The sequence below is a fragment of the Acinonyx jubatus genome, chromosome C1 (genome assembly GCF_027475565.1).
Source record: "Acinonyx jubatus isolate Ajub_Pintada_27869175 chromosome C1, VMU_Ajub_asm_v1.0, whole genome shotgun sequence".
Taxonomy (NCBI): Eukaryota; Metazoa; Chordata; class Mammalia; order Carnivora; family Felidae; genus Acinonyx; species Acinonyx jubatus.
The window spans coordinates 36,337,362-36,363,034 of record NC_069381.1 but is presented as its reverse complement, the minus strand read 5'-3'; the positions used below and the strand labels follow the sequence as shown (position 1 = coordinate 36,363,034).

At 46.0% G+C, this 25,673-nt stretch overlaps 1 protein-coding gene across 4 annotated transcripts; it reads right to left on the bottom strand.

Moving 5' to 3' along the window:
• Positions 1-2,393: 2,393 nt before the first annotated feature.
• Positions 2,394-21,566, bottom strand: NSUN4 (NOP2/Sun RNA methyltransferase 4). Of its 4 annotated transcripts, XM_027059299.2 has the most exons (7): positions 21,377-21,395; positions 17,712-17,848; positions 16,600-16,943; positions 11,886-12,040; positions 8,520-8,680; positions 7,223-7,347; positions 2,394-6,635 (listed from the first exon to the last, which is right to left on the bottom strand). In XM_027059299.2, the coding sequence occupies exons 3-7, from the start codon at positions 16,887-16,889 to the stop codon at positions 6,359-6,361; spliced, it is 1,008 nt and encodes a 335-aa protein (XP_026915100.1). In that variant the 5' UTR covers positions 16,890-16,943; positions 17,712-17,848; positions 21,377-21,395; the 3' UTR covers positions 2,394-6,358. The 4 variants fall into 4 exon arrangements, 3 of the variants coding, with proteins under 3 accessions (XP_026915100.1, XP_014925919.1, XP_026915099.1); XM_015070433.3 differs by lacking the exon at positions 17,712-17,848 and having other exon boundaries at positions 21,377-21,566; XM_027059298.2 differs by lacking the exon at positions 21,377-21,395 and having other exon boundaries at positions 17,712-18,051.
• Positions 21,567-25,673: the final 4,107 nt, after the last annotated feature.

Genomic DNA, 25,673 nt, shown 5'->3' with positions numbered 1-25,673 from the left:
ATTCTTGCTATCTTTGCTCCCCAATCTTATTCTCCTCCTAACCCACCCAGGCAACCACTGATCTGCTGTCTGTCACTATAGATTGCTGTGAATTTGATATTTTCTACTGTATTCTCTTTCATTAAAAATGAGGAGCTGGTTGGCATACCTGGGTGGCTCAGTTGGTTAAGCGTCTGACTCTTGATCACAGCTCAGGTCTTGATCTCAGGGGTCGTGAGTTCAAGGCCCATGTTGGGCTCCATGCCCAGCATATTTTAAAAAATAATAAATAATAATAAAGGAGCTGGCCTATACCTATGGCCGTAGTCAAGATAGACTAAGCTATACTTCAGGAACAACACAAACTCTCAGTGGCTTAACACAACCACAGCTATTTTTCACTCTCACCACATGTCTAATTCAGGTCCATGGGGGGCTCTGCTCAACACAGTCACTTGGGCACTCAAGCTGATGCAGGTTCCATCTCAACAAATGTTCCCACGATCACTGTAGCAGGAATGACATGGCAGATCAGATGCTCACATTCAAAGCTTCCATCCAGAAATGTGGAAGAAAAACACCATTTCTGCTAATATTTCATAAAGCAAGTCACATGGCCATGCCTACTTGCAGAAGGAGTGGGGAAGGCAACTCCTCCAAGGGTGTCTATGAAAAGTCCCACCACACCCACAGAACTGACTTCATGACCATTAATGAATCAGTGTTGTGAACCGTAGTTCAGAAAACACTAGTTTAAAGGTTTCTTATGTTGATCTGCAACCTGGCCCACTACAGATTCCTTCCACTGGCCCCAGCTCAGCCCCCTGGGGATACTCAAAACACCTCTGCACACCCTGCTTCAGAACAGTCCTATTTAGAAATGGCATCCCTCCTCCCTAGGCCTTCCCCTCTCCTGGCTTAATACCCTCAATTCCTCTTCCCAGGCTGAGACTTTCAGTTTCCTCTCTATCCTGGCCACCCTCCTCAGGCTCTACCCATTTGCCAGTGTACCTCCTAACATGTCACCTCAAAATGTGGTCTGAGCAGCTTGGCATTCAAGAATTCCCATTACTCTGAGGCATGAAAGCTGAGTAAGCTTAAGGATGGGACTGACCTTCAGAAGAGTTTTTTTGTTAAGCCAGTTATCTAATTTCCTCATTCTGCAAATACTACTAATAATCAAATTCCCAGCGGGAGGCCCATGGAAATTTGATCAGATCATTTTCTGGCTTAATAATCCTGCAACAGCTTCCAATTCCTCAGGATAAAATACCCACTCCTTCAAGTGGCCTGCAAGGCCCTGGTGCAGTTGGCTTACACCTGCTTCTCTGACCTCGTATTTCACAGCCATCCCCTCCTACTAGATTTCAGCACACTAGACCTCTTTCAGGTCCTGGAATACACCCTCTCTTGCCTCAGGAGCTTCACAGTCACATGACCTGTTCTCTTGCTCATGCCCCACATCCCCGCTGCCTAGCTCACTCCTCCTCATCCTCAGGTCTGTTTAAACCTCTCTTCCTCCAGGCTAGGTTAGGTCTCCTGGGTGAAGATACTCTACACTTCTCTCAGTACTTTGCTCACTTATCATTCAGTTGAAATTCGTTTGTAATTACTTGCCTAGCTTGCCCGGTAGATTATATATCCCATGAGAAAAAGGACCTTGTTTTGTTCACCACTCTCTCTAGTATCTAGGATTGAGCCTAGCACCCAACAGATACTTGATGTGTGCTACCTAATTATATATCAAGCATTCTGGATTAGGGATGCAAAGATGCATACTGGCTTCCTACCCCAAGTAATTCCTAATCTAGGGATGGGTTGAGGAGAGAAAGCAAACATGGGAGGAACTACATTCATAGTATATATAGAGGGCTGGGAAAGCAGAGAGGAAGGAGCAACTCAGTCTGCTATAGAGGGATCAGGAAAGAAACTTTAGATTATGTGTAATTTTTGGAAAGTTTCTTAAGTGGTCTAAGCTTGTTTCCTTATCTATAAAATGGAACTAAAAAGAGTACCTCTCAGGGGGTTTGTGAGGATAAGAAACAATGATGCCTATAAAACAATGCTTAGCATCAGCCTGGGACAGATAACTGTTCGAAATGCAAAAGTGATTACTGTCACTGCTATTATGAATTAGGCATCAAGGGTAACTGCAGTTCCTGGCTTGGGCAGCAGGGCCCATGGTGGTGCTATGTTTGGAGATGAGGAATGCAGATGGGAAGAAAAGCAGGTTGGCGGGAGAAAGAGTGATTTGAGTTAGCCACTGGGGCTCTGCTTGCCGCCCCCTGCCACCCACCCCCCTCCCCGTCCTCTTCTAAAGACCCTCAAGTTCTGAGACCTTCTTTTTTTTTAAATAATTTTTTAATGCTTATTTATTTCCTGTTGAGAGAGAAGGAGAGAGGGCACAAGTGGGGGAGGGATGGAGAGAGAGAGAGAGGGAGACACAGAATCCGAAGCAGGCTCCAGGCTCTGAGCTGTCAGCACAGAGCCTGATGGAGAGCTTGAACCCACAAACTGTGAGATCGTGACATAAGCTGAAGTTGGGATGCTTAACCAACTGAGCCACCCAGGTGCCCCATCAAATCCTGAGACCTTCTAATCCAAAATTGGATTTTGGTTTTTAACTTTTTTTCTCAAAGGTTTTTAACTTAGGGCTTATGGATGATCTTTGGGGAATGCCCAACCCCCTGAGATTATGTGCAAAATGTGTTTCCCCTGAGAATACCAAAGTTTTTACCAGTCTCTCAGATAGATTTATGACCCCTGCCCACAACAAGCTGAAAACCACAGACCCAAGCTATGTCTCTAATGTAACCTATGGCTGCCCTAACATTTATGGCCCCCTGACAAGGATGGGCTGTTTTATGTCACACAGAAAGAACTCACAAGCAAGACTGAGGCAACATCGCTAAGCTTCTTGGTCTCTAGATATCTCCCACAACCCATATCAAGTCACATTTGGCACTCATAGTTTGCGAGCTTGGTTCTGTACCCCCTCCTATTTTTGGCCATCTTGTGCACAACATTGGATTAATCATAATCCTTTTGCATGACTGCTTTTATCATTTTTATCATGTACAACACACTTTTTTTTAACATTTATTTATTTTGAGAGAGAGAGAGACAGTATGAGCAGGGTAGGGGCAGAGAGACAGGGAGAATCTGAAGCAAGCTCTGGGCTCCGAGCTGTCAGCACAGAGCCTGACACGAGGCTTGAACTCACGGACTGCAAGATCATGACCTGAGCTGAAGTTGGACACTTAACCAACTGAGCCACCCAGGTGCCCCACACAACACTTTTATGCATAGCTTTTAACCAATTTAGTTGACAATAATGGAACTATATGGTCCCTCCAGCTCTATTGTATCCACCTTACCTGTGGGAATCATTATCCTGAATCCCACAGTGAGAACCATTTTGTACTTCTTTTTACATAGTTTTATTGTATATATGTTCTTTTAAAATGTTTTTAAATTCTTAGTTGTATTTAACTCTAATAACACGGGAGAGATGCAAATTAAAACCACAATGAGATACTCAGACAAACCCACTAGAATACAGTTTAAAACTTATAATACCAAGTACTAGCAAGGATGTTTGAATCACCATGATCTGTGTAAGGAAGCTTGCCTTTGGGAGAGCTCAAATGAGAAGTTCACAGGAAGGGTTTTTATACTACTCTGGCCATGTAATCAAGCCAGATATATGTAACCAGTTAGGCCAATTGTAAACCATCAGTAAAGAAAGTGACCCTGGGAATCATCAGGGGAGCTTCAGCATTTAAATGCCACATTGCAAATTCTAGAATAGACAAAACTATATGTTTTGCAGATAGTGACAAAAGCAGATCAGTGATTTCCTGGGGCCAAGGAAGGGGGAGGGGATTGAGTGCAAAGGAGCACAAGCAAACTTTTTAGAAGATAGAATTATTTTCTGTATTTTGATGGTGATGGTGATTATATTATATGATTATCAAAATTCATTAAATAGTACATTGAAAATTGATCAATTATATTGTATGTAAATTATAACAAATTTTTATAAGTTTTTAAATTTATTTTTTATTTTTTAATTTTATTTTTGAGAGAGGAAGAGAGAGAACACGAGCCAGAGAGAGGGACAGAGGGGGAGAGAGAGAATCCCAAGCAGACTCCACCCTCAGCACGGAGCCTGATGCAGAGCTCGATCCCACAACCCTGGGATCATGACCTGAGCCAAAATCAAGTCAGATGCTCAACTGACCGAATCAACTAAATCAAACTGAAGCCCCTCAGTTTTCTTGTTTTTAAAAAGGGCATGATGCTACATTTAATCTTTTGGGACTAAACTTTTTCATCTAATATTTTATTGTAAAGATTCATTCATATTGTTATATGTCACTGTGGTTCATGTTTTGACAACCATATAATATTCCATTGTGTGAATATTCTAATTTATTTTTCCACTCCATTGCTCATGGGCATTTGGGTTTCCTTTTGGGATTGCTATAAACATTCTTATACAAGTCTGCTATTATACATGTATGAGTTTCTCTTGATTTATCCCTAGTATTGAGATAGCTGGGCTGGAGGGCAAGTAAATATTCAATTATAGGAGATAATCAAACTTTTTTCCAAAGTAGTTCTCTGCTTTTTCTATTTGGGTCAGTCTATCATCAATTTGATTGGGACTCCCGGAGCAAGAGACCCTCTCTTCTTGAATTATCACTGCTTAGCATTTAGTTAGCACCAGGCTGGATACCCAGGAGGCAGGGCAGAAGCCTAGGCACCTGAGGCCTCCCAGGCTCAGCCAATACTGAGTGCAGAGTAAACAGCAGACAGGGACCACATACCATATATGGAGACTAATTAAGGTCCTACTCCCTCGAGCTCCGTCTTCCTAGCTTCACTTGATTTTGAGTCTGGAAGATCTTCCAGGGCCCTCAGTTACAATGCAAATCCCAAGAAAAGAGAGGGCTTAACCTTATCGAAAATCCTTCTCAGCTGACACCTCTAATACCCAAACAAGAATTAGCAGGAAAGGCATAAAGAACAAAATGAGTGACAAAAAGAGGAAGAGGAGGGATAACGAAAGTGGGAAGAACCAGGAACATAAGTATTCTGAAATTATGCTCCCTTTTCTGCACAAGAACCAGTTTTTCAGGAAAAAAAATTTTTAATTAAAAAAAGCAATATTTTGCAAGTGACCAAGCAACTTTTAATATCCCTGCCATTAAAGGATTACCTTCTTTACGTTAAAGTTACAAAAACAACATAACTAGCATGCAGCCAGCAGTGATGTAATATCGACCCAAACTTCATACACTCTGGAAGATGAGGCCCTGTGACACTGGGGAAGAGCTCAGGGATTTGGGGGTGGGCCGAACAATGGAAACCAGAGCTTGGCCACAGACCAGGAACAAGAAAAACAAAACCAAAAGCATAACAGAAGAAGATACTAGGAGCTGCTGAGGTGCTCAGAAAGCAAAAGGAGAGCTGCATGAAGAAGGATGAGGGGGTCTCACCTCCCACAGTCCCAACTGCTACACCTCCAACAGCTCCCTGGCTGAGGTGTCACACAGGAGCTCAAGGAACACTTGCTAGATGAATGAACAATGGGAGAAACACACAGAAGAGGAGCACAGCCCTGTGGCAGAAGCAGCTTCCCCAGCCACCTTGGGCAGCAGTGCTGTGGACAGCAGGAGGAGTGGCTTCCATTGTGCAGCTCGGGAGAGCTTTCTCGGTATAAGTAAGCAGATTATCATGCATTGGCTTAACGTTTTTAGTTGCTTGTTCCTTAAATTAGATCATGGGCCATCTGAAGAAATTAGGGAGGCTTGTTTGGGCCCATTGGCTGCTGAAGACGGATCACACAGAACTCACTTCAAATGGGAGAGGTGCTCTGTAACCAGAGGTCTGTAACCAGGCTGAGTTCCTGGGCTTTGGACCCCTAGGAGCTAGTGCTCAGTAGCAGCAGCTGGTACAAATGGAACTAACAGTACTTGGACTGACATGAGGCCCCAACTACAGCCCCAGCTCTATGGAACTTCAATAATTTTATTGGCTAAATGCTTCTCCCCAAGTTTACAGCTTAAAGTGTGGGCCTGCTCACTGGCTCCTCTTCCTCCTAAGCCCCTAATCGGGCAGGAACCTTTAGCACAGGCTTAGAAATGGGGGAAGGGGGTACAATAAGTGAGTGAGAAACCTGCTGATGCTCCATAATTGGACAGCAGGACAGAAAAACTCCTACTTTCTAATGCTGAGAATTGTCTACACAAAGACTTGAACATGATGGAGATAGGACCCAGAGTGCATCTTTGCCACTGGTCTTGGTTTCTGGTGCCTCTATGGAAGTATACCCTTTACCTTCCTACCCCAGGACTTCGGGAACCGGGTGATGCTATGTCAGCCTACACATTTTGCAAAAGTACATCGGCCCAAAATTGGCCAAGAGGTTTGGGATTACCAGTTCCCCAACCTGGCAGGATGGGAAGAAAGAAAATGTGTCCATGAAAAGCTTTCGGAAGTAACTCAGGTCTTCCACCTGAACCTTGATGCTGTATTGATTGGCCAAGAACTCGATGGTGCCTTGCACCACATACTCGTTCTGTAAATGTGAGAGTGAGCAGGTGGAATAGACAACGTGGCCTCCTGGTTTGGTGGCAAGGAGTCCAGCCCTGAAACCAGAAAGAGAGAAAATCAGTGACTACTGAGCTTCCCAGAAGCAGAAGGACAACAGGAGGAGCTAGAAGCAGGCACAGTGGAGTCTACTGTGGGATGCACAGCTGTGTTAGCTTCTGAAGTCTCTCCCCCAAAGATACCACCAGAAAAGTCATTCTCGAAAGAGAGCAGCAACCCAACCTTACTCCATGGGCTCTCCTCTGGAAGCAATCCCCTGAACTCTGACTCTGGTTATGGGCCAAACCCTGGTGCTAGCTGTGCACTGTGTCCTTACCAGCCCTACCGAGCCTTGACTTCAGTAACTTTTTTCAAGCTTTCAAACTTGTGCCACTCACTGGGACTGAGACTAGCGTGGAGGTAAGATAACGTAAATGAATCTGTGCCACCCACCCTGCTATGTGTGTCCTACCACATAGGGTTTGTGTGTTCCAGAGAAAGCCCATCCTATCATATCTGGAAGTTCCTCAATCAGAAGACCCTTCTGTGGGTGATGGTGTTGGCAAGAGCTCACAGTTCCCCAAGTGACTGGTCCCCTGGAGCACTGTGGCACAAAGTCCTCAGTTTTTGTAAATCTGTTACTCACGCGAGCAGCTGCATCTGAAGCATAGGCAACATCTGCCGCTCCTTCTTCCTCGACCGCTGAAAGATGTTGTTCTCCTCCTCATGAAGGGAGTGGCGGTCTGTGGTACAGGGCACATCCACCAGCACCTACCCACAAGTGTTAAAGGGTACTGTGTTAGAGCTCCTTACTGGCTCCTCTCCCTTAGGCCCTTGCTCTGACAGGTTTCACTCAGTGCTCCCTCTGCCCATCCTTCCATTGCAGAGTACCTGACAAAGCTTCTCACTTTAACCTGGTAGACAACTGGGAAATAATGAGTGGGAAAAGAGTATATTTAGGTATACTCATGGCTAGTCAAAAAACAAAGCCAATACCCAAGTGACCATAATTAAATAATTGATATCAACCTAGAAAGAAGGCCTTCCCTTTTTTTAGAGATTTTAAGTAATAACTACATCCAACATGGGGCTCATACCTACAACCCTGAGATCAAGAGTTGCATGCTATTGGGGTGCCTGGGTGGCTCAGTTGCTTAAGCATCTGACTTCGGCTCAAGTCATGATCTCACAGTTCGTGAGTTCGAGCCCCGTGTTGGGCTCTGTGCTGTCAGCGCAGAGCCTAGAGCCTGTTTCAGATTCTATGTCTCCCTCTCTCTCTGCCCCTCCCATGCTCCTGCTCTCTCTGTCTCAAAAATAAATTAAAAAAAAAAAAAACAAAAAACATTAGAGAGTTGTATGCTCTACTGACTGAGCCAGCCAGGTGCCCTTCATCGTTTAGGACTCTGTCCTTGGCTATTTGAATGAAATATCCAATTTACAAAATGATACAATGCCCAGAAGGTAGCTAATATACTGAATAACAGGATCAGGATTCAAAATTATTTTATGCTGAAACATCATATCCAATATGGAAAGTTTTAAAGTAAGAAATATAAAATCATCCATTCATTTACTAAGAGCCTATACTCTGTGCTAGGCACAAGAGACAAAAACAAAAATTAAAACAAAAGAAAAAGTCCTATAATTATGTTTCCAAAAAAAAAAAATTCATCTATGGAAGAGAGCTGTGAATTTTACTTGAGAAATAACCCTTTTCCCACTCAGTCAGGTTCAAACTCTTTCCTGTTAATTGTCTCCAATGAAGACACTACTGATGACTGTGAAGAAGGCTGTGTTCTCTCAATCACGGAGAGCTGGCGAGGTCCAGAAATGGCCCTACATCCCCAAATATGGAGGGCTGGATCTTACTCACTCAGGGTCTGCAGCTGAGATGGGAAGGCCAGATTCGACTAGCTCGATGTCTCAGGTCAGGAATCACTCACCCGGTCATAGGTGTCCCCCTCCAGTTCTCCCCACTTCCTGCCATCCCATGAGGTGACTCGAACTCGATTCCTATCCCTGATATCTTGAGGCACATAGCTGTGAAGAACCTTCTGTAATCTGACTGTTCGAGAAGTGGACAGATCATTGGCAGCGAGATTGCCTGTGGGAATATAAATTTTAGCATTGTTTTTCTAATTCTGAAAAACAAATACCATCGGAAACTTGATAGGGATTGCACTAATCTATAGATGGCCGTGGGTAGTCTGGGCATTAAAATGCCTGTGAGAATAAAGAAACTTCAAAGCCATCGCCCAACAAAACATCACACCAGCAATGGTGCTGATGGAGAATCAGACCAATTCTCAGGCACAGCCAATCAATGCAGGCCCCAGGGGCAGGGGCAGGGGCAAGTGGAGAAGAAACATTTACTATGTGCATGGCACAGTCCTAGACACTCGAGAGCAGGAGTTGCAAAGGCAAACACCTACACCAGCCAGAAAGGATATGTAAATAAATAAAGCAGACCAAGTATGAATATTTCTAAACAAATATGCTCTCTCCTACTTTTCTTGAATCATGTGTCTCTCTCTACATCTTTGGCAGATGCTATACATTATTTACCAAAAATATATTCTCTTCCCATTCCTTATTAATAGAACTCCAGTTTTATTTGAGGTAGAGGGGAGTGATGTGCCCCATTTCCCAGCCTCCTTTTATAACTAAGTATGACTATATGGCTAAGTTTTGATCAATGAGTTACAGGCATAATTATCGTGTGGGATTTCTGGGGAGATGTTCAAAAGAAATTAATGCAATTAGATGTGCCCCTTTTACCCAATCTTTTCTTCCTGTCTTGAACTTGAATGTGATAACTGGAGTTCTAGGAGCCATCTTGAGCCATGAGGCAATCCTGACGATGGAAGCCAGAAATAAAATAGGTTGCAAAAAGAAAAAAGGAGCCCAAGTCCCTAAGACTGTGTAGACTCCATACCAGCCCTGGACTGCTGATATCCCAGTTCTCTTATGTAAGAGAGAAATAAACTTCTTTAAGCCAATTTGTTGATTTTCTGTTTTATATGACCAAACCTAATCCTAATTAACTTACCATCTGTCTTTCACTTTCCCTTTTGTGACAGGTGTGAATTCAAAAAAGAGCTCACTGGGGCACCTGGGTGGCCCAGTCGGTTAAGCAGCCAACTTCGGCTCAGGTCATGATCTCGCAGTGTGTGAGTTCCAGCCCCGCGTCAGGGTCTGTGCTGACAGCTCAGAGCCTGGAGCCTGTTTCTGATTCTGTGTCTCCCTCTCTCTCTGACCCTCCCCCGTTCATGCTCTGTCTCTCTCTGTCTCAACAATAAATAAACGTTAAAAAAAAAATTTTAAAAAACAAAACAAAACAAAAAAGAGCTCACTTTGGGGCACCTGGGTGGCACAGTCGGTTAAGCGTCCAACTCTTGGTTTCAGCTGAGGTCATGATCACATGGTTTGTGAGTTCAAGCCCCATGTCGGGCTCTGTGCTGACACCACAGAGCCTGCTTGGGATTCTGTCTCTCCCTCTCTCTCTGCCCCTCCCCGCTCGTGCTCTTTCTCTCTTTCTCAAAATAAATAAATAAAATTTAAAAAGAAAAATAAAGAGCTTAATTACTTTGTTCTTAGATCTCCTATAAGAAAAAATATTACTGTAAGCTTGATAACAAATGATGACTGATACCTGGCCTCAGAGTCAAGGAATGAAAAGGAGGCAGGAGCTGCGGTGAAGAACTAGAGAGTATATACCTTATCCACTGGGACTGGTCACTCCCATGAACAAGCTTAGTGTTCCCACAAACACATAGAGTCCCAATTTTTGAGGGCACTCAAAGAAGTAAAAATTGGATTCTCTGCTCAGGAGGAATTTGGAGAAGGCCAGGAACTAAGAACAGAAAAAGCTGGGTTCCAGTTCTGGCTCTATCTCCAACTCAGGTAAAAGTTAAGTTATTTCATCTCTTCAGGACTCAATTTCCTCCTCTGTAAAATATGAGGGCTAGACTAGGTAAACTCGAAATTGCCTTTGTCGACTGGAATCAAGGACTCACTTTGGTGAGGGGCCAGGATGGGGGTAAGGTGCTGGTAATTTAGCACACCTTAGAAAAGCAACTCTCAGTTACTTCTCCTTGGCCCTTCTCCCACCTCTTAGTTCAAGTTCCTCTTCTTACAAGTAACCCTACCTCATTCATCCCCTTTCTGATGGATTCCTACAGCAGTCAGTCAGATCAGCACAGCCCAGCACAGAGGCTGGGATCTCCTGCACTGGACTCATTAAACCATATCAACACTTTTTCTCCTCTCCCTCTGCACTTCCAGGAGGTAAGATCAAATGTGCAACCTTGCTCAATCACCCATAGGGTCTACCACACGACTGGAAGCTAACCCAAACTATGCAAGTTGGCTGACAAGAACTGAAGAGAAGGGCCCAGGTCCAACAAAAAGGCTAGGGCACAAGGCAAGAGAAACCTGGCAGGGTGAGTGGAAAAACCACAGTCCTGCTCTGGGTATTTCTCAAATCCCCAAGGAAAAAGTGTTGCCTATTTTAAGGCAGGATGTCAGCCAGTAGATGGCTGAAGTGAACTCTTATGGTACACATAGCCCAGGCTGGTGGCTGCACTACTGCGATTAGACTTGGGCCTATCCCCAGGGAATTCATAATCTTGAAGAGGGAGAAGATGCATACCCGGTAAAGCTCTGATGCAAGGCTAATGTGCTAACAGTTGCTAGGATACTGCCCACGGTAAGGGAGCATAGGAGACAGAGGCGTCACTTTGCAACCAGCCCCTAGAGGTCATGAGGGAAGACTTTCCAGGAGGTGGCACACTTGAGCTGGGACTTGAAAGCTAAAAGGATATAAGCAGGCCAGCTAGGATAGGACAGAGGGTATTCTAGAGAGAAAATGGAACATGAGCAAAAGATGGAGGCTTATTCAAGAAACAGAGAGTAGCAGGATGTGGCTGAAGCATATAAAGTCTGAGGAAGAATGACATAAAGCTATAAAGGGTGGCTGCAGCCAGATCTTATTGCTTTAGCTGGCAGACTAAGGAAATGGAACTTAGAGACAAAGTAAACAGATACAGAGCGGTAAAAGTGTCAGGTATAGACTGGTCAGGGCCCCACGTTAGTCTGCCTCCAGAGACCTTGCTCTGCTCAGCAATCTTCTTTGGCCAACTGACACAGAGAGAGAGGAGAGACAGCTGCAAACACAAATACTCCACCTTAGCAAGCAAGCACTATACTCCCTCTGACCTTGAGACCTGAAATCCCATCAGATTCAGTATGCCCCTGACTGGGTGAGGTAGGGAGCCCTCACTGCCCAAGACACCAGCCCTCTGACTTACGGCAACAGCCAGTCTGAAGCAGTGCTAGTGTTTTTCCCCCAGGGGCCGCACATAAGTCAAGCACAGTGTCACCAGACTGCAGGCCAAGGGCCAAGACAGGCAGCAAGGAAGCAGCATCCATCAGGTAGTAGTCCATGACACCCAGGCTGCCAAGCCTACAAGAGAGGAGACCACCTTATAGTCAAACTCCAAGTCAGGAGACCCACTGGAAGTCAAGGCCACCAAGTCCATGCCCTCGGGGGTTACTGAGTTCTACTCACCAAAAACTCATTTCTAAGACCCACACTCACTTATTCACTCACTCATTCATCCACACAGCAGGCAGAGTGACCCATTTAAAACACAGATCAAGGGGCACCTGACTGGCTCAGCTGGTGGAGCATGCAACTCTTGATCACAGGGTTGTCGGTTTGAGCCCCACATTGGGTACAGAGATTACTTAAAATTAAAATCTTCAGGGGCGCCTGGATGGCTTAGTCGGTTAAGCAACCAACTTCCGCTCAGGTCATGATCTCACGGTTCCTGAGTTTGAGCCCAGCATCAGGCTCACTGCTGTCAGCCCAGAGCCTGCTTCAGTTTCTGTCCCCCTCTCTCTGCCCCTCCCCCACTCACTCACGTATGGGCACACGCATGCTCTCTCTCTCTCTCTCTCTCTCAAAAATAAATAAACATTTAAAAAATACATAGGGGTACTCGGGTAGCTCAGTTGGTTAAGCGTCTGACTCTTCAGCTCAGGTCACGATCTCACCATCTCTGGGTTTGAGCCCCACATCGGGCTCTGCGCTGTCAGTGAGGAGCCTGCTTGGGATTCTCTCTCTCTCTGTCCCTCCCCCACTTGCTCCCTATCTCTTTCAAAATAAATTTTAAAAGAATAAAATAAAACTTAAAAAATAAATAAAAATAAAACAGCACCCCTCCCCCACGCCCATCACTTCCTTTCTCTCTATGTGACACTACTTTTCTTTAAGGCACTTATTGTTCACTTTATATGTACAGGGGTGTGTGTGTGTGTGTGTACTCTCCTCCTCCTCCCTCTTTAGAATAAAGGCAGAGACTTTGTTCACTGGAATTGAAAGGGCGGGCCTACGCCAGCCGACTCCATCTTGTTCTGTGTCCTTCACCTTGACCACACCTCCTCCCCTTGAGTAACCCCCCCCCTCACCTGCCTAACAGGACTCGACCCTTCCCCAGGACCCTTCCCCAGCCAATCGGCTGAGGCCATAGCCATTACCTCACCAACTGCCCCCAGGCCCCAATAAAACCTTTGTCCTTTTGAAACTTGCTCTCTTTCCCTGGTATCTCACTGCTGCGTTGGTGCAGGTAGGGGATTGAGCTTGAGCTAGCTCGAATAAAGGCTCTTTGCTTTTGCATCGGACTCGGCTCCCTAGTGGTCTTTGGGGATCACGAATTCTGGGCATAACAGAATAACCTCAGCACCTGAAACACCACCTTGCATACAATAGGAGCTCAGTCTTATTGGGTTACATATTAAGATACAAAATGCTTTCTGGGTTCAGAGAAGAGCGCCATCACTTGTCCCTCTCACAGTTACCTGAGTCAGGCCTGATGAAGAAATAGGCCCTATTAGGTGAAGAAAGGGAGGGATGGAGGAAGAAACAGGAGCATTCCAAGAGAAGAGAAAAGACCAAGCGAAGGCACAGAAGCATGCAAACTCATACCTCCTTTCAGAAACAATGAGAAACCTTCAGTAGCAGAAATACAAAGTGGAGGAGATTGAGGTTGAAAAGCAGGTAGAGGCCAGGTTGTAGAAAGCCTAGGACCCTATGCTAAGGAGTTTGGACTGTAACCTGGAGGCAGTTACCAGTTTGTAAAGAAAATGACATGATCACCTAAATAGAGTTTTAGAAAGCTAGGTAGGCTAGAAAGAACACATTAGAAACAGACACCAGTGATGAGGCTGTGATGAAAGTCCAAGTGAGAGCCAATGAGGCATGAAGACAGGCAGGATCCATGTGGGTAGAGAGGGGGACGACAGACAATAACCTAATGGTCACTCCCAGGCCAGTTGTCATAAGCCATTCCCCTGCCTGAGACACAGCTCAGCCATTGGGGACAGACTCAAGAAGACAGAAACCTGACCTTTGCTGCCCTGACAGGAAGGCTCTGGGAGAAAAATGTGATGAGACATGAGACATAGCAGCGCTGAGGGTTTGCTACAAAAGCTATAATCCCCAGTCTTGAGGTTGTAACACCTTCGCAGATAGGCTCAGACTATAATAGGATACTTTCAAAATCAAATCATGCCTGGATTGTCCCTGAAGCTGTGTGCCCATTGCCCCTGCAAAAGAGAATCAACCAGCACTGGTCTACAAAACTCATTCTCATCCAGTTCCTTCCTTTGGAAGTGTCACTCAACCTTTTTTTGGTTCAGACAGTTTCGAGAATCTGCTGAAAGCTACAGTCCCTCTTTTCAACAACAACAACAACAAAAAGCACAACAGTTTTTCAGACAATTTCAGGAGGTTCCTGGACTCCCTAAATACATCCTTGACCTCCTGAGAGGTTAAGATTCCCTTGATTTATAGGGAGCCTATCAAGATGAGAAGGAAACCCAAACCTCACTGAATAGAAGCCAAGCACCCTAGGCAACTTAGGAAACCCTGCTTAGTCTGTGGTTCTGCCTAAGACCAATGCCTCCAAACCGGTCTCTAATCCTGTCCCAATCTATCTTCCTCCCACCCCAATTTATTACAGTGATCCTCCTGAAGCATAACTTCGATGAGAATGACACAGACAGTAAGAGATACTGTTTAGGAGTGCTCTACCACAGGTACTACACTAGGTGTCTCGTATACATCACTCCATTCAGGCCTCACCACAGCCCTGTGATGCAGCAGAACCCAGGATCCAGAGCCACACTGGCTGCATCTCAAATCCAGCCCAGGTGCTCAACAATTGTATGCCTTTAGCAAATGACTCAATTTCTCTGTGCATCAGTTTCCTCATCTGTAATAAGAGTACATGCCATATAGGATTATTGTGAAAATGAAAGGAATTAATAGAAGTCAAGTGCTTAGAATAGCAGCTGCCACACAATGAGCCATAGTACCAGTACCATCATTTTCCAGATTATTTTCCAGGAAAGGAAACCAAGAGTCAGTTATTCAAAGCTAATGTCCAATAAGTAATGAAGGTAGAATCCAAATCTAGGTTTTCTTGACTCCAAAGCCCATGCTTATAACCACTGTGCATTATTGCCTTTCCCCTACTTAGAAACCCTTTCCACCAGTTCTCTAGAACAGATCTTGGCAATTTACAGCAATATGTACTAAAGAGTGCATCGTCTGAAGCCATTCAGCCCTGGCATGTCCAGCCATTTATAAGCAATCCTGGGCCATCAGAAAAATCCCCTTCTCCCAACCTATAAGCTCCTGGCATTCAAGATTCCCATACATGGCCCCCCACATACTCTTCCAGCCTTACCTTCTAGCTTTACTAAGCATGTAGCCCTCCCTCAAGCCAGCAGCTAGAGCTATTGCAAAAGCTTCCTAATTTACTTCCCTATTTCATATTTGATACATAGCCTCGCCCCTCTTCAATTTGTTTTCCACATAGCAGCCAGAAAAATATCTCAAAAATTCAAATCTGGTTATGTCATTCCCCACCTTAACACTTTTCATGGCTCCCTCTTCCTTTTAGAGAAAAAGTCCAAAATCCCTCATGGCTTAGACTTTCAAAATTTGGCTCCTGCCAGCTTTTTTGGCCTGTCACTCCCACCCCCACCCCCATGCCACCAGCTGTAATTCCTACTCATTTTCAGGTCTAAGCTTAAATTTCACTTCCTCAGAAAAGACTGCATTAGATCTCCTAGTTATAATACCTAATAGCACCTTGTACTTTTCTTTTGTGGCACTTATCACAATTGTAAATAGTTTCTCAATACTTATCTTCCTCACTAGACTGTAAGGTCAATGAGGGCTTTTGCACCTGTAACCCAGGCACTTAAGAAGGCCTGGCATTTGGTAGACAATAACTATTTACTGAATGAGTGAATCAGTCCTTCAAAGATCAATTCCCATATCCTACAACTAACATTGAGCTCTCGTTTTCTCAGTTTCTAAAGCACAATGTAGCATTTGATCGCAAGAGTCTTTTTCATCCAACTTTATATAAATCTGAGCACTGGATCAGAAGACCAGGAGTCCCCTCACCACCACGCCCCTCTGGTACTTGGTGTCCCTAGCAAGTCCCACTTGTTCTTTGGTACCATGAGCTTACCTGTCCCACTCACTTGGATGGGTGACTGTGAGGGCAAAATGAGAAAGCCCTTATAAATAATACACACTTTAACTGTGGAGGGTGTTAAGTGCTCAAGTTAGAGCACTCTTCGATGGGAGGTAGCGGAGAAGAGCAGGTTCAAAGTGCAGGTTTTGGGGTCAAACTGCCTGGGTCTAAGTCCTAGCTGCATCACCTGCTATCCAAGGAACCTAAAGCAAGCAACTTCTCTGCACCTCAGTCTCCTCAAATATAAAAGAGGAACAATAATATTACCTACCTCAGAGTGCTGTTGACAGAACAAAAGAAGATCATGGATAATGCACACACAACACTTAGAAAAACACCTAGCATGTATAAGCACTCAGTAAATATTAGCAATATTAGGATCCTCATTAAATGGGACAAAAGCTGGGTCTCCTGCTGTCTACTTCCTGTAGACACTCAGGATGGCCCTAGCCATGACTCCAGATCCTACCTGGCAGGGGGGAACCGGCTGACATCCCCTCTGGTGAAAGTGAAGCATCGAAGGTTCGGGCTGCAGGTCCCAGAGGCTAGGGATGGAGTTGCAGTTTGGCCACTCTCAGGCTCCAGTTCCCCATGGGAGATGGAGTCATTCACAAAGTCCCTGGCACCCAGCTTCTCCAGCTTTCCACTCACATGATCCCAGGCAGCAAAGTTATTGACCAGTGCACCATACTTCTGCTCTGAAAGGAGACTGACCCGGATGGATGGCCAAAGATCACCAAATTGCACACTGTAGGTCATGTCAAAATTCTGCAGAGCCAGTTGAGTGGCAGGAAATTTGGGCTCTGTGGCAGCCTAAAAGGAAAAGAACAGCTTTATTGGTCTTCCAGCCTTGCCTCTCCCCTCCCACCTAACCTCACCAATACCTCAGAGCCCTGCAGCCAACATGGTTCCAGCTAGTGCCCACTCCTGCCTTTGCATCCTACCTCTGCTAGCCAGAAGAGAAGTGCGAGAGAGAAAAGTAGTAGGAAGTCGGCCCTTCTGTCTCAGTGTTGTGAGAGAAAGCAAGCTGTAGCTCTCACAACAGCAGGTGGGGTCACCAAGAAAGGCGCGGGGCACTCCCTCAGGCCTGGGAGTAAGAACTTAAGAAAATGGCAGCTCAGGATAGGACTCTTGAGGGGGGCCTACCGAAGGTTGGAAGAATCTATGAAGGCCCCAGGAAGCTTCAGCCTTAAAAACAAAAGACGCGGGGCGCCTGGGTGGCTCAGTCGGTTGGGCGTCCGACTTCGGCTCAGGTCACAATCTCGCAGTCCGTGGGTTCGAGCCCCGCTTCGGGCTCTGGGCTGATGGCTTGGAGCCTGGAGCCTGCTTCCTTCCGATTCTGTGTTTCCCTCTCTCTCTGCCCCTCCCCCATTCATGCTGTGTCTCTCTCTGTCTCAAAAATAAATAAACGTTAAAAAAAAACAAAACACAACAAAAGACGCTTTCTCTCTGAACAGTCCTTCCATCTTCTAAAGCATTTTCTGGTCTCCTAGCTTATGTGAGCACCACAACAGATAGCTCGGTGGGATACAAAAAAATATCAACCCTCCACATTCGATGGACAGGTATAAGGTAACTTACCTAATGGCATGCAGTGGCTGACACCATAATGCTCAGAATCACAGGGTTGAGGGTCATTTGGGGAGTTCTTATACCCCAGGAACATGGGATAAAGGGAGCTCACAGAAACCTTGAGGTGTGAGCCAAAATGGGGACTTCTATGGGGGTAGCAGAGAGAGACATGAGTCAACCTTGCAGAGCATAAACACAGATTACGAGGAAAATGAAGACCTCAGCTGAGGAGTCCTCAGGTCGATCCACGTTGCCACAGCTGGGCGCTTGCTATGGCTGGCAGTCCTGTTATTGTCTATGAATTTTGCTCTGGTCTGCATTTTTGATTTGGTCAGAACTCTTCCTCTGGCCCTCATTTCTTGCTATGGCAAGGACTCTTGCTCCCACCATGACTTCTGCTATGGTGGGGACTCTCACTCTGGCCTCGACTTTTGCTGGGACAGGGACTCTTGCTCCGGCTCCTGCTGTGGGAGGGACTCTTGCTCTTGCCTTGCCTTTTGCCATGGCAGGAACTCTTGCTTCGGCTCCGACTTTTGCCATGGAGGTCACTCTTGATTTGGCCCTGACTTTTGCTACATGGAGAGCTCTCACTCTGGCCCTGATTTCTGCTATGACACTCGCTCTTATCCTGATTTATGCTTTGGTGGGAACTATTGCTCCGGCTCCGACTTCTCTTTCGACTAGGACTCTTGTTCCGACTCTGACTTCTGTGAAGATGGAGACTCTTGCTCTGACTTTGACTTCTGCAGGGGTGGTGGGTATTCTCATTCTGGCTCTGACTTCTGCTTTGGCGGGAACTCTTGCTCTGGCTGTCACTGCTCTGGCATTCACTAATAACAGTTAAGCTACGGCTGACATTAGTGCTACAGCTGGAAGTCTTGGATGAAGGCAAAGGACAGCCGAAGGGAACCTGGGGGCACTCTTTGCAGGAGACTCGAGGAGCCACAGAGTAGACGTGGAAGCCACAGGGCATAGTATCGGGGTGGCACCGGGTTTGGGGGCCAATGGGTAAACTTTGAGGATCAAAGGGTGTTCTCAAAGGGATAAAAGAATAGATGTGGGTGGAACAAGGAGGTGCCACAGGCTGGCGATAAGGTTGGGCTGGGCCCCTGGAAGTGCTATAGATGCCACAGGGGGGCACCATGGGCAGTTTATGACACTGAGAGGGGCAAATGGATTGATTGAGGGAAGCAAGGAGTGGGCAGGGATCAGGGGTCGAGGAAACCACAGAATATATATGGGTACTGCATGGGGGTCCTATGGAGAATCCATGGGGGCTGCTCTGAGCATAACTATTGGTTGAGACAGTACCAAAAGGAAGGCGAAGGGGAAGACAAGTGGGGATAACAGGTTTGAGGGTCCTAGGGATCACAGTAGGTAAGGTAGTTCCTTGGGGAATTTCTTTGGGGCAGGGATTTGAGCAAGTGGTAATGGATGTCACCATACAAGAAGGACCAGAAGGGCAGGACAGTGGTGGAGGGGAGGCGTTGGCCTTAGGGGCCCTGGGCTGGTCAAAAGGAGTGCGCTGGAGAGGGATGACCAGGGAGCGACATCTGTGGAGAGCACATGGTTGTTTTAACTCTGAGGATTTGGGGGACTTCACTTGGGGGCAAACTGGGGTAGGGAGAGGGGGTTCATTACAGCTTCCGCGGGGGGGTGACTGGGATGGAGATATAAACTGGTTGCCCAGGGGTGAAGGGAAGGAGAAGACAGTATAAGGACAGCAAGAGGAGAGGGGAAGAGGTGGTTCCTGGGGACAGGGGGGACAAGGGGGACAAGGAGGACAAGGGGGACAAGGAGGACAAGGAGGACAGGGAGCACAAGAAATTGGGGTGCCTGGCTCTACCAAGAGGTAAGAGTTCCCACTAATCTCCCAGGTTAAAATGGACTCCAAGCAAGGCTTTATGGGAGCCTGGGATGGGGGTGAGCAAAGAGAACCAGTACTCTTAGGGGATAGGCGGATGGCACAATAAGGGCTACCGGGGGCAGGTACATGGGCCTCTGGAGAAAAATGGGAACAGTGATAAGAGCTCTCCTGAGGTGAGCTGGGAGAGCCAGATGTACCTGCCTGAGAAGAAAGTGGGGAGCCACAGAAATTTTTCCTAAGGGGCAGGTCAAGCTGTGGTTTAGGCTCACAAGAGTCTGGAGGCTTAAGGTGGACATGGTAAAAGCTGCCAGTGGGTGGGGAAGATGCTGGAGAAAGAGGAGGGTCATTATAACTTCTCCCTGAGGACCAGGGAGAGAGCAGAGGGGAGATCCCAGTTTCCAAAACCTTGTGAGAAAGGAGTGGGGAAGCTAGAAGTCTAGTTTCCGGGGGCCGGTGAGCAAGAGGAGGTGACATAATGGGGGTAGTTCTCAGGGGCCTATGAGTAAGAGAAGGTGACATGCTGGGGCAAGTTCCCTGGGACCCAGGACCGGTGGAAGGTGAAATCATGGGATCTGTTCCTGGGTGCTGATGAGTGACAGAAGGTGGAGTCACTGGGCCAGTTTCCAATGGCCCATGAGGGAGGGTGGGAGAAGTCACTGGGCTGGTTCCTGAGGGCCGATGAGGAAGAGGAGGGGAAGTCACAGGGCTGGTTACCAGGGCTGAAGGGTATCCACAGTAACACAGGTAAGACTGCTGGTCAGTGTAAGGGCTTCGGGGACAGGGACGCGGTGTTCTCAGGGGACTGATCCAGCTGCAATAAGGGCTCCGTGGACGAACAGAGGGTGACCCCAGAAGGCTGCGCCGGTCAAAACAAGGGCTCGAAGGGGGCGAACCCGAGATAATAGGCTCACGGCAGTAAGGCCTTCCAAGGAGTGGATAACAGGGTTCAAAAGAACATCTCCCAGGGCGCAGGGGAGGCTGTGGAGGTGGGGAAGGGGACGGTGGGGGCGGGGAGGGAACCGGAGGGGGTAGGGAGGCGGGCGTGGCGGTTATGGAAGAAATTCCAGGACTACAGCTGAGGCCAGAGAAAGGGTCTCTGGAGAGGTGAGGAGATTCCAGGGGCTGAGGAGAGTCGCTGCATCCTTTGCCTGGGTCTGGGTAAAGGCCAGAAGTGTGGGCAGGGTGATCGCTGTAACCTTTCCTGGACGCCAGAGGCACCTCGAGGGTGAGGACAGGGTTGAATCCTTTCCCAGTGGGCGGCGGAGACCCAGGAAGGAAGGGGTTGTCGCTAAGACATTTTTCGAGGGGTGAGGGCGGCCGGGCCGAAAGTTCTAGGAGGAAAGGCGGAGACGAGGTCATGCAGGGAGGGATGAAGGGGGGCGGGGTAGGAAAGAAGGGGAGGGCGGGGAAGAGGGAGGAAGGGAAGTGTAAGGGATAGTGGGGGCCAAGGGGAAAGTAACCAACAGCAGGGGAACACGTGGTGGTGACATAACTGAAAGAATGAGGGCGGAGGTGATGGCGTAACTTAGGGGGGCGGAGTCGGGGTACAGCGGACATACTAAAACAGCCGAAGATTTGTGACGAAACAACGGGGCAGATAGAGGCGATGACGTAACAGATGCGAGAGGGAGGAGCCTAGAGACGGCCCCTGAGGGGCGGGGAAAAGAGGCTAAGGGCCTTCGGAGGGGCTGGAGTAGTGAACCTATCCGACAGTGGCGGGAGGTGGCAGGGCTAGAGAAGTTTCCCGAGGGGAGGCGGCAAAAGGCCGTTGTCACTGTTTCCTCGTGGGCCAGCGGCTGGACCTTACCCATTTCTTCTTATGTCGATGTCTCCGCGGGATGGTCGCGAAGTGCGCACGCTTCAGCACGCCCGGCACACCCCTCACTACCAGCGCAGCCATATCAGCGTGCACCGCCGAGTCATTCCTCCCGGAACCGCAAGGGCCGACCCGCGGGTTCCGGGGAGGTGGGGGCGCCACTCTGGACGAGAACAGGAGGGAATTCCGGCGGCCTCAGGTTCGGGGCTCAGCACACCTTTACAGCTCAGGTGCAAACCGAGCCCCGCTCCTCCAGGGATTTTCTGTGGGTTCTGGGAAAGAGCAACCATTCGCACGGAATGGCGTCTCTGCCTGGGTGCTTGGAGCATTGGGAAAGACTCCGTAAAGGCTCCTAGCCCAGCTGGGGGATCAGAGAAAACCGGGAGGTGGCAGTTGGCAAATGGGGGCGGGAAGGGCCTTCTAGGCAGAAGTTGCACGAGGAAAGATCCTGAGGTAGAGAAAAATGAGGCCAGATTTGTGGGCAGAGGCAGATTTATACTGAAGCTAACCAAGCTTGGAATTTCAGAACTTGCCATTTGCAGTGCCCCTTGCAAGACCCTGTACCTAATTTTGTATTGTTTTTCTTGAAGAGGACCTCTCGGATTCTGTAAGCTGTAGGTCCCACAAAACTTGACCCCCTCATAGGGAGACGGTAGAAAGGAAGGACGTGATCAGATAGGCGGGTTTTGTTTTGTTTTGTTTTTTAAAGTTTATTTATTTTGAAAGAGAGAGCATGAGGGAGGGGCAGAGAGAGGGACAAAAAGAGAATCCCAAGCAGGCTCTGGCGCTGACATCGTGAAGCCCCACACGGGGCTTGAGATCTCACCAACCGTGAGACGTGAGCCGAAATCAAGAGACCAAGAGACAGTCGCTTAACCCGACTGAGCCACCCAGGTGTCCCCTCAGATAAGTGTTTTTAAAATGATCATCTGGGAGCTTACTGGTTGGTGAATACACGGAGGTGCTGGGAGAGAGCACGGAAGCGCCCTGTCTTTCCCTATGTGCATCTCCATCTGACCATACCTGAGTTACATACTTTTATAATAAGCCAGTGATCTAGTGAGTAATGGGTTTCCCGAAATATGTGAGCTGCTCCAGCAAGTTAACAGAGCCAAGGAGGGGCTGGTGGGGAACTCTGATCCCTAGGCAGTGGATCAGAAGTACAGATGTGAGCTGTCAGCCAGTGGAGCTTAAGTATTCAAAAGTAATCAAACTCCCATCAAAAAGTCCTATCACTTTCAAAAGGCAGGAAGTTTGGGTACATTTTTACTGAAGTTACAGGAATGATGAAGCAAGTGTGAATTTTAAGACAACAAACTATCTCTTCACTACCATAGAAAATTAGAAGTAGTGAAGAACCTTGTAGCACTTTGAGCTTTTCCAGTATTTTATGGATTGTGAACTGCCAAAGCTACATATGAATGAGGGAATTTTTGACCTTTGCTCAAACTATATTCTTCTTGATGTGGGTTGTAAAATTCCACTGAGAAACATACACCTTTATTTCCACATTTACAGGGCAGGAGGAGTTACCAAAACTTTAAATATCACAAATAGAATCTTGTGTTTATCACTAAAAAAAGAAAAATCATCTGACAGTTGATGACCGGAGTAGGTAGGATTATGGAAGGTAGATCAGATGAGAGAAGACAGTTCTGGATTAGTGTGGTGCCAAGGAAGATACAAAAGGATTCCCGGGCGCCTGGGTAGTTCAGTTAAGTGCCTGACTCTTGATTTTGGCTCAGGTCATGATCTCACGGTTTGTGGGTTCGAGCCCCACATCTGGCTCTGTGCTGGCAGTGTGGAGTCCACTTGGGATTCTCTGTCTTCCTCTCTCTTCTCCTCCCCCGCTGGTGATCTCTCTCTCTCTCTCTCTCTCTCTCTCTCTCTCTCTCTCTCTCTCACACACACACACACACACACATACACATACACAAGTAAAATAAATAAACATTTTTTTTAAAAAAGGAAAAGGATTGATTCCACTTGTGATTAAGAGAGAATTGATTGATTGGCCCTATCTATCTAAACTAGTACATGCTACTAGTCCTCTTAACCTGCCTTTATTCTTATAACTTATGTATTTTTTCATATAGTCTGCTAAATTACAATTTGCAAAAGGTGGGAAACATAATTCTTACACAAAGATAAAGTGAGTGCAGGCCAAAGATTTTATTCATCATAATAAACTACTCCTCCATTATTATCCTAAATAATGAGGGAACCAGTTAGATGGTAAGATTTGTGCAAATGAGAATTTGGGTTTCAGATATTTAGATTATCAAAGGAATGCTGAAATGAATTTGCTGATAGTTGCAAAAACATTAAAATCTTCAGTAATAAACTATAATGTTTGGGACTATCACTTATACCAGATGGAAATCAATTCCATCTCTACTGATCAAAATCCATTTGCATTACTATGGATAGGAGTAATTGCATTTGCCATTGGTTTTTTACAAGCTAACCTTTACCCCTACAAAGTTGTGCAATAGCCTAGTCAATATAAAGTCAATCAAAGGTATACTCTAGCACTACAATGAGAGAGCACCCAGTAATTCTCTTCTGCCCATTTACAAGTTCTGGACCAATTTTCTGACCCCTCACCAGAATGTAAGATTTTAAAAATCAAATCAAGGATTTTGTTTAATTCATTGTTGGATTATCAGCACCTAGAGCTGTATATGGTACATAGTTGGCGCTCAGTAAATAGTCATTGAATGAGTGAGTGAAAGATGAGAAAGAAGTTTGTAACAGGGACCTAGCAGTTGTAAGACGGAGGGAGATGTGTGCATAGAGAAAAGCCTTTTTTGTTTTATTAAAAAAAATTTTTTTTAATGTTTATTTATTCTTGAGAGAGAGTGGTGGAGGGACAGAGAGAGAGGGAGACACAAAATCCAAAGCAGGCTCCAGGCTCTGGTCTATCAGCACAGAACCCGATGCAGGGCTCAAACTCATGAACCGCGAGATGACCTGAGCCGAAGTTGGATGCTTAACTGACTTAGCCACCCAGGTGCCCAGAGAAAAGTCTTTAAAAAAAAAAAAAACTCATGACATTTAAATCCAGATAAGGATCCAGTGAAGAAGATTGAATACACTAAATAGGAGTTATCCCAGCACACCTCTTCTCACAGATTTATACCGAATGTGGAGTGTCAGGACCACAACCACAGTCTCCCTGTGAAGGGTCCTTTCCAACTCCAAGCCTCAGTTTACCCATCTATAAAATAGGGAATCAAGAGAGAGAGGGTTGGAGTAGATCAATGATTCTCAAACCTTTGGGTCTTGAGACACTTTACACTCTTAAAACTTAAGAATTATTAAGCTTTTTATTTGCTATCAATATTTGCCAGATTAGAAATTAAAACAATATTTTAAATATTTACTCATTAAAAATAACAATAAACCCATTGCATGATAATATAGGTATCTTTATGAAAAAATAGTTATATTTTTCTAAAAGAAATTTAGAAGAGTGGCATTGTTTTACAAATATGTGGCAAATTAATGTCTGACTTAATGAAAAGCTGGATCTTCATCCTCTTCCTTTAGTGTGTTATGATATGTTGTTTAAGTATATATAGAAAATCCAGCCTCACACAGATAGGTGGTTAGAAAAGAGAGGAGTATTTTAATAGACATATTAAAGACATATATATTGGATATTCTTTGGTACTATCTCAAAATTGGACAAGTGGTAGTTTTCTTAAAAGTTAGTAGCAGGGAAAAAAAAATGTCAGTAGCAGGGGCACCTGGGTGGCTCGGTTGGGTTGAACATCCGACTTCCACTCAGGTGGTGATCTCAGGGTTGGTCAGTTCAAGCCCCACGCTGGGCTGGCTGCTCTCAGCCTGTCAGTGCAGATCCTGCTTTGGATCCTCTGTCCCCCTCTCTCTGCCCCTCCACAGCTTACACTCTCCCAAAACTAAATGAATATTAAAAAAAAAAAGTTGATAGCAGTGTGGAATCTGAAACCGTATCTATAACTTTTCATACTCTGTTACATTGAGATCCATTGATCTATCTTGTAGTTAAAATGACTCTTTTGCCTAAGCTTGATTTGTCACATCATACAGTGGTTATTTGGAAATTATCAGGGTCACTGAGTTATGCAGAGCTTACAAATGCTTTCACATTCATTATACAACATCAAAAATCATATTTGTTAATATCACTACTGATCTCATCGAAAACTTTATATGTTAGGAAAACTTTTAAGCTCACAATAACGGGTACCAGTTTTTTTCAAAATCCTAATTTTATTTAGTTAGTTATTTAGTTATAAATGTT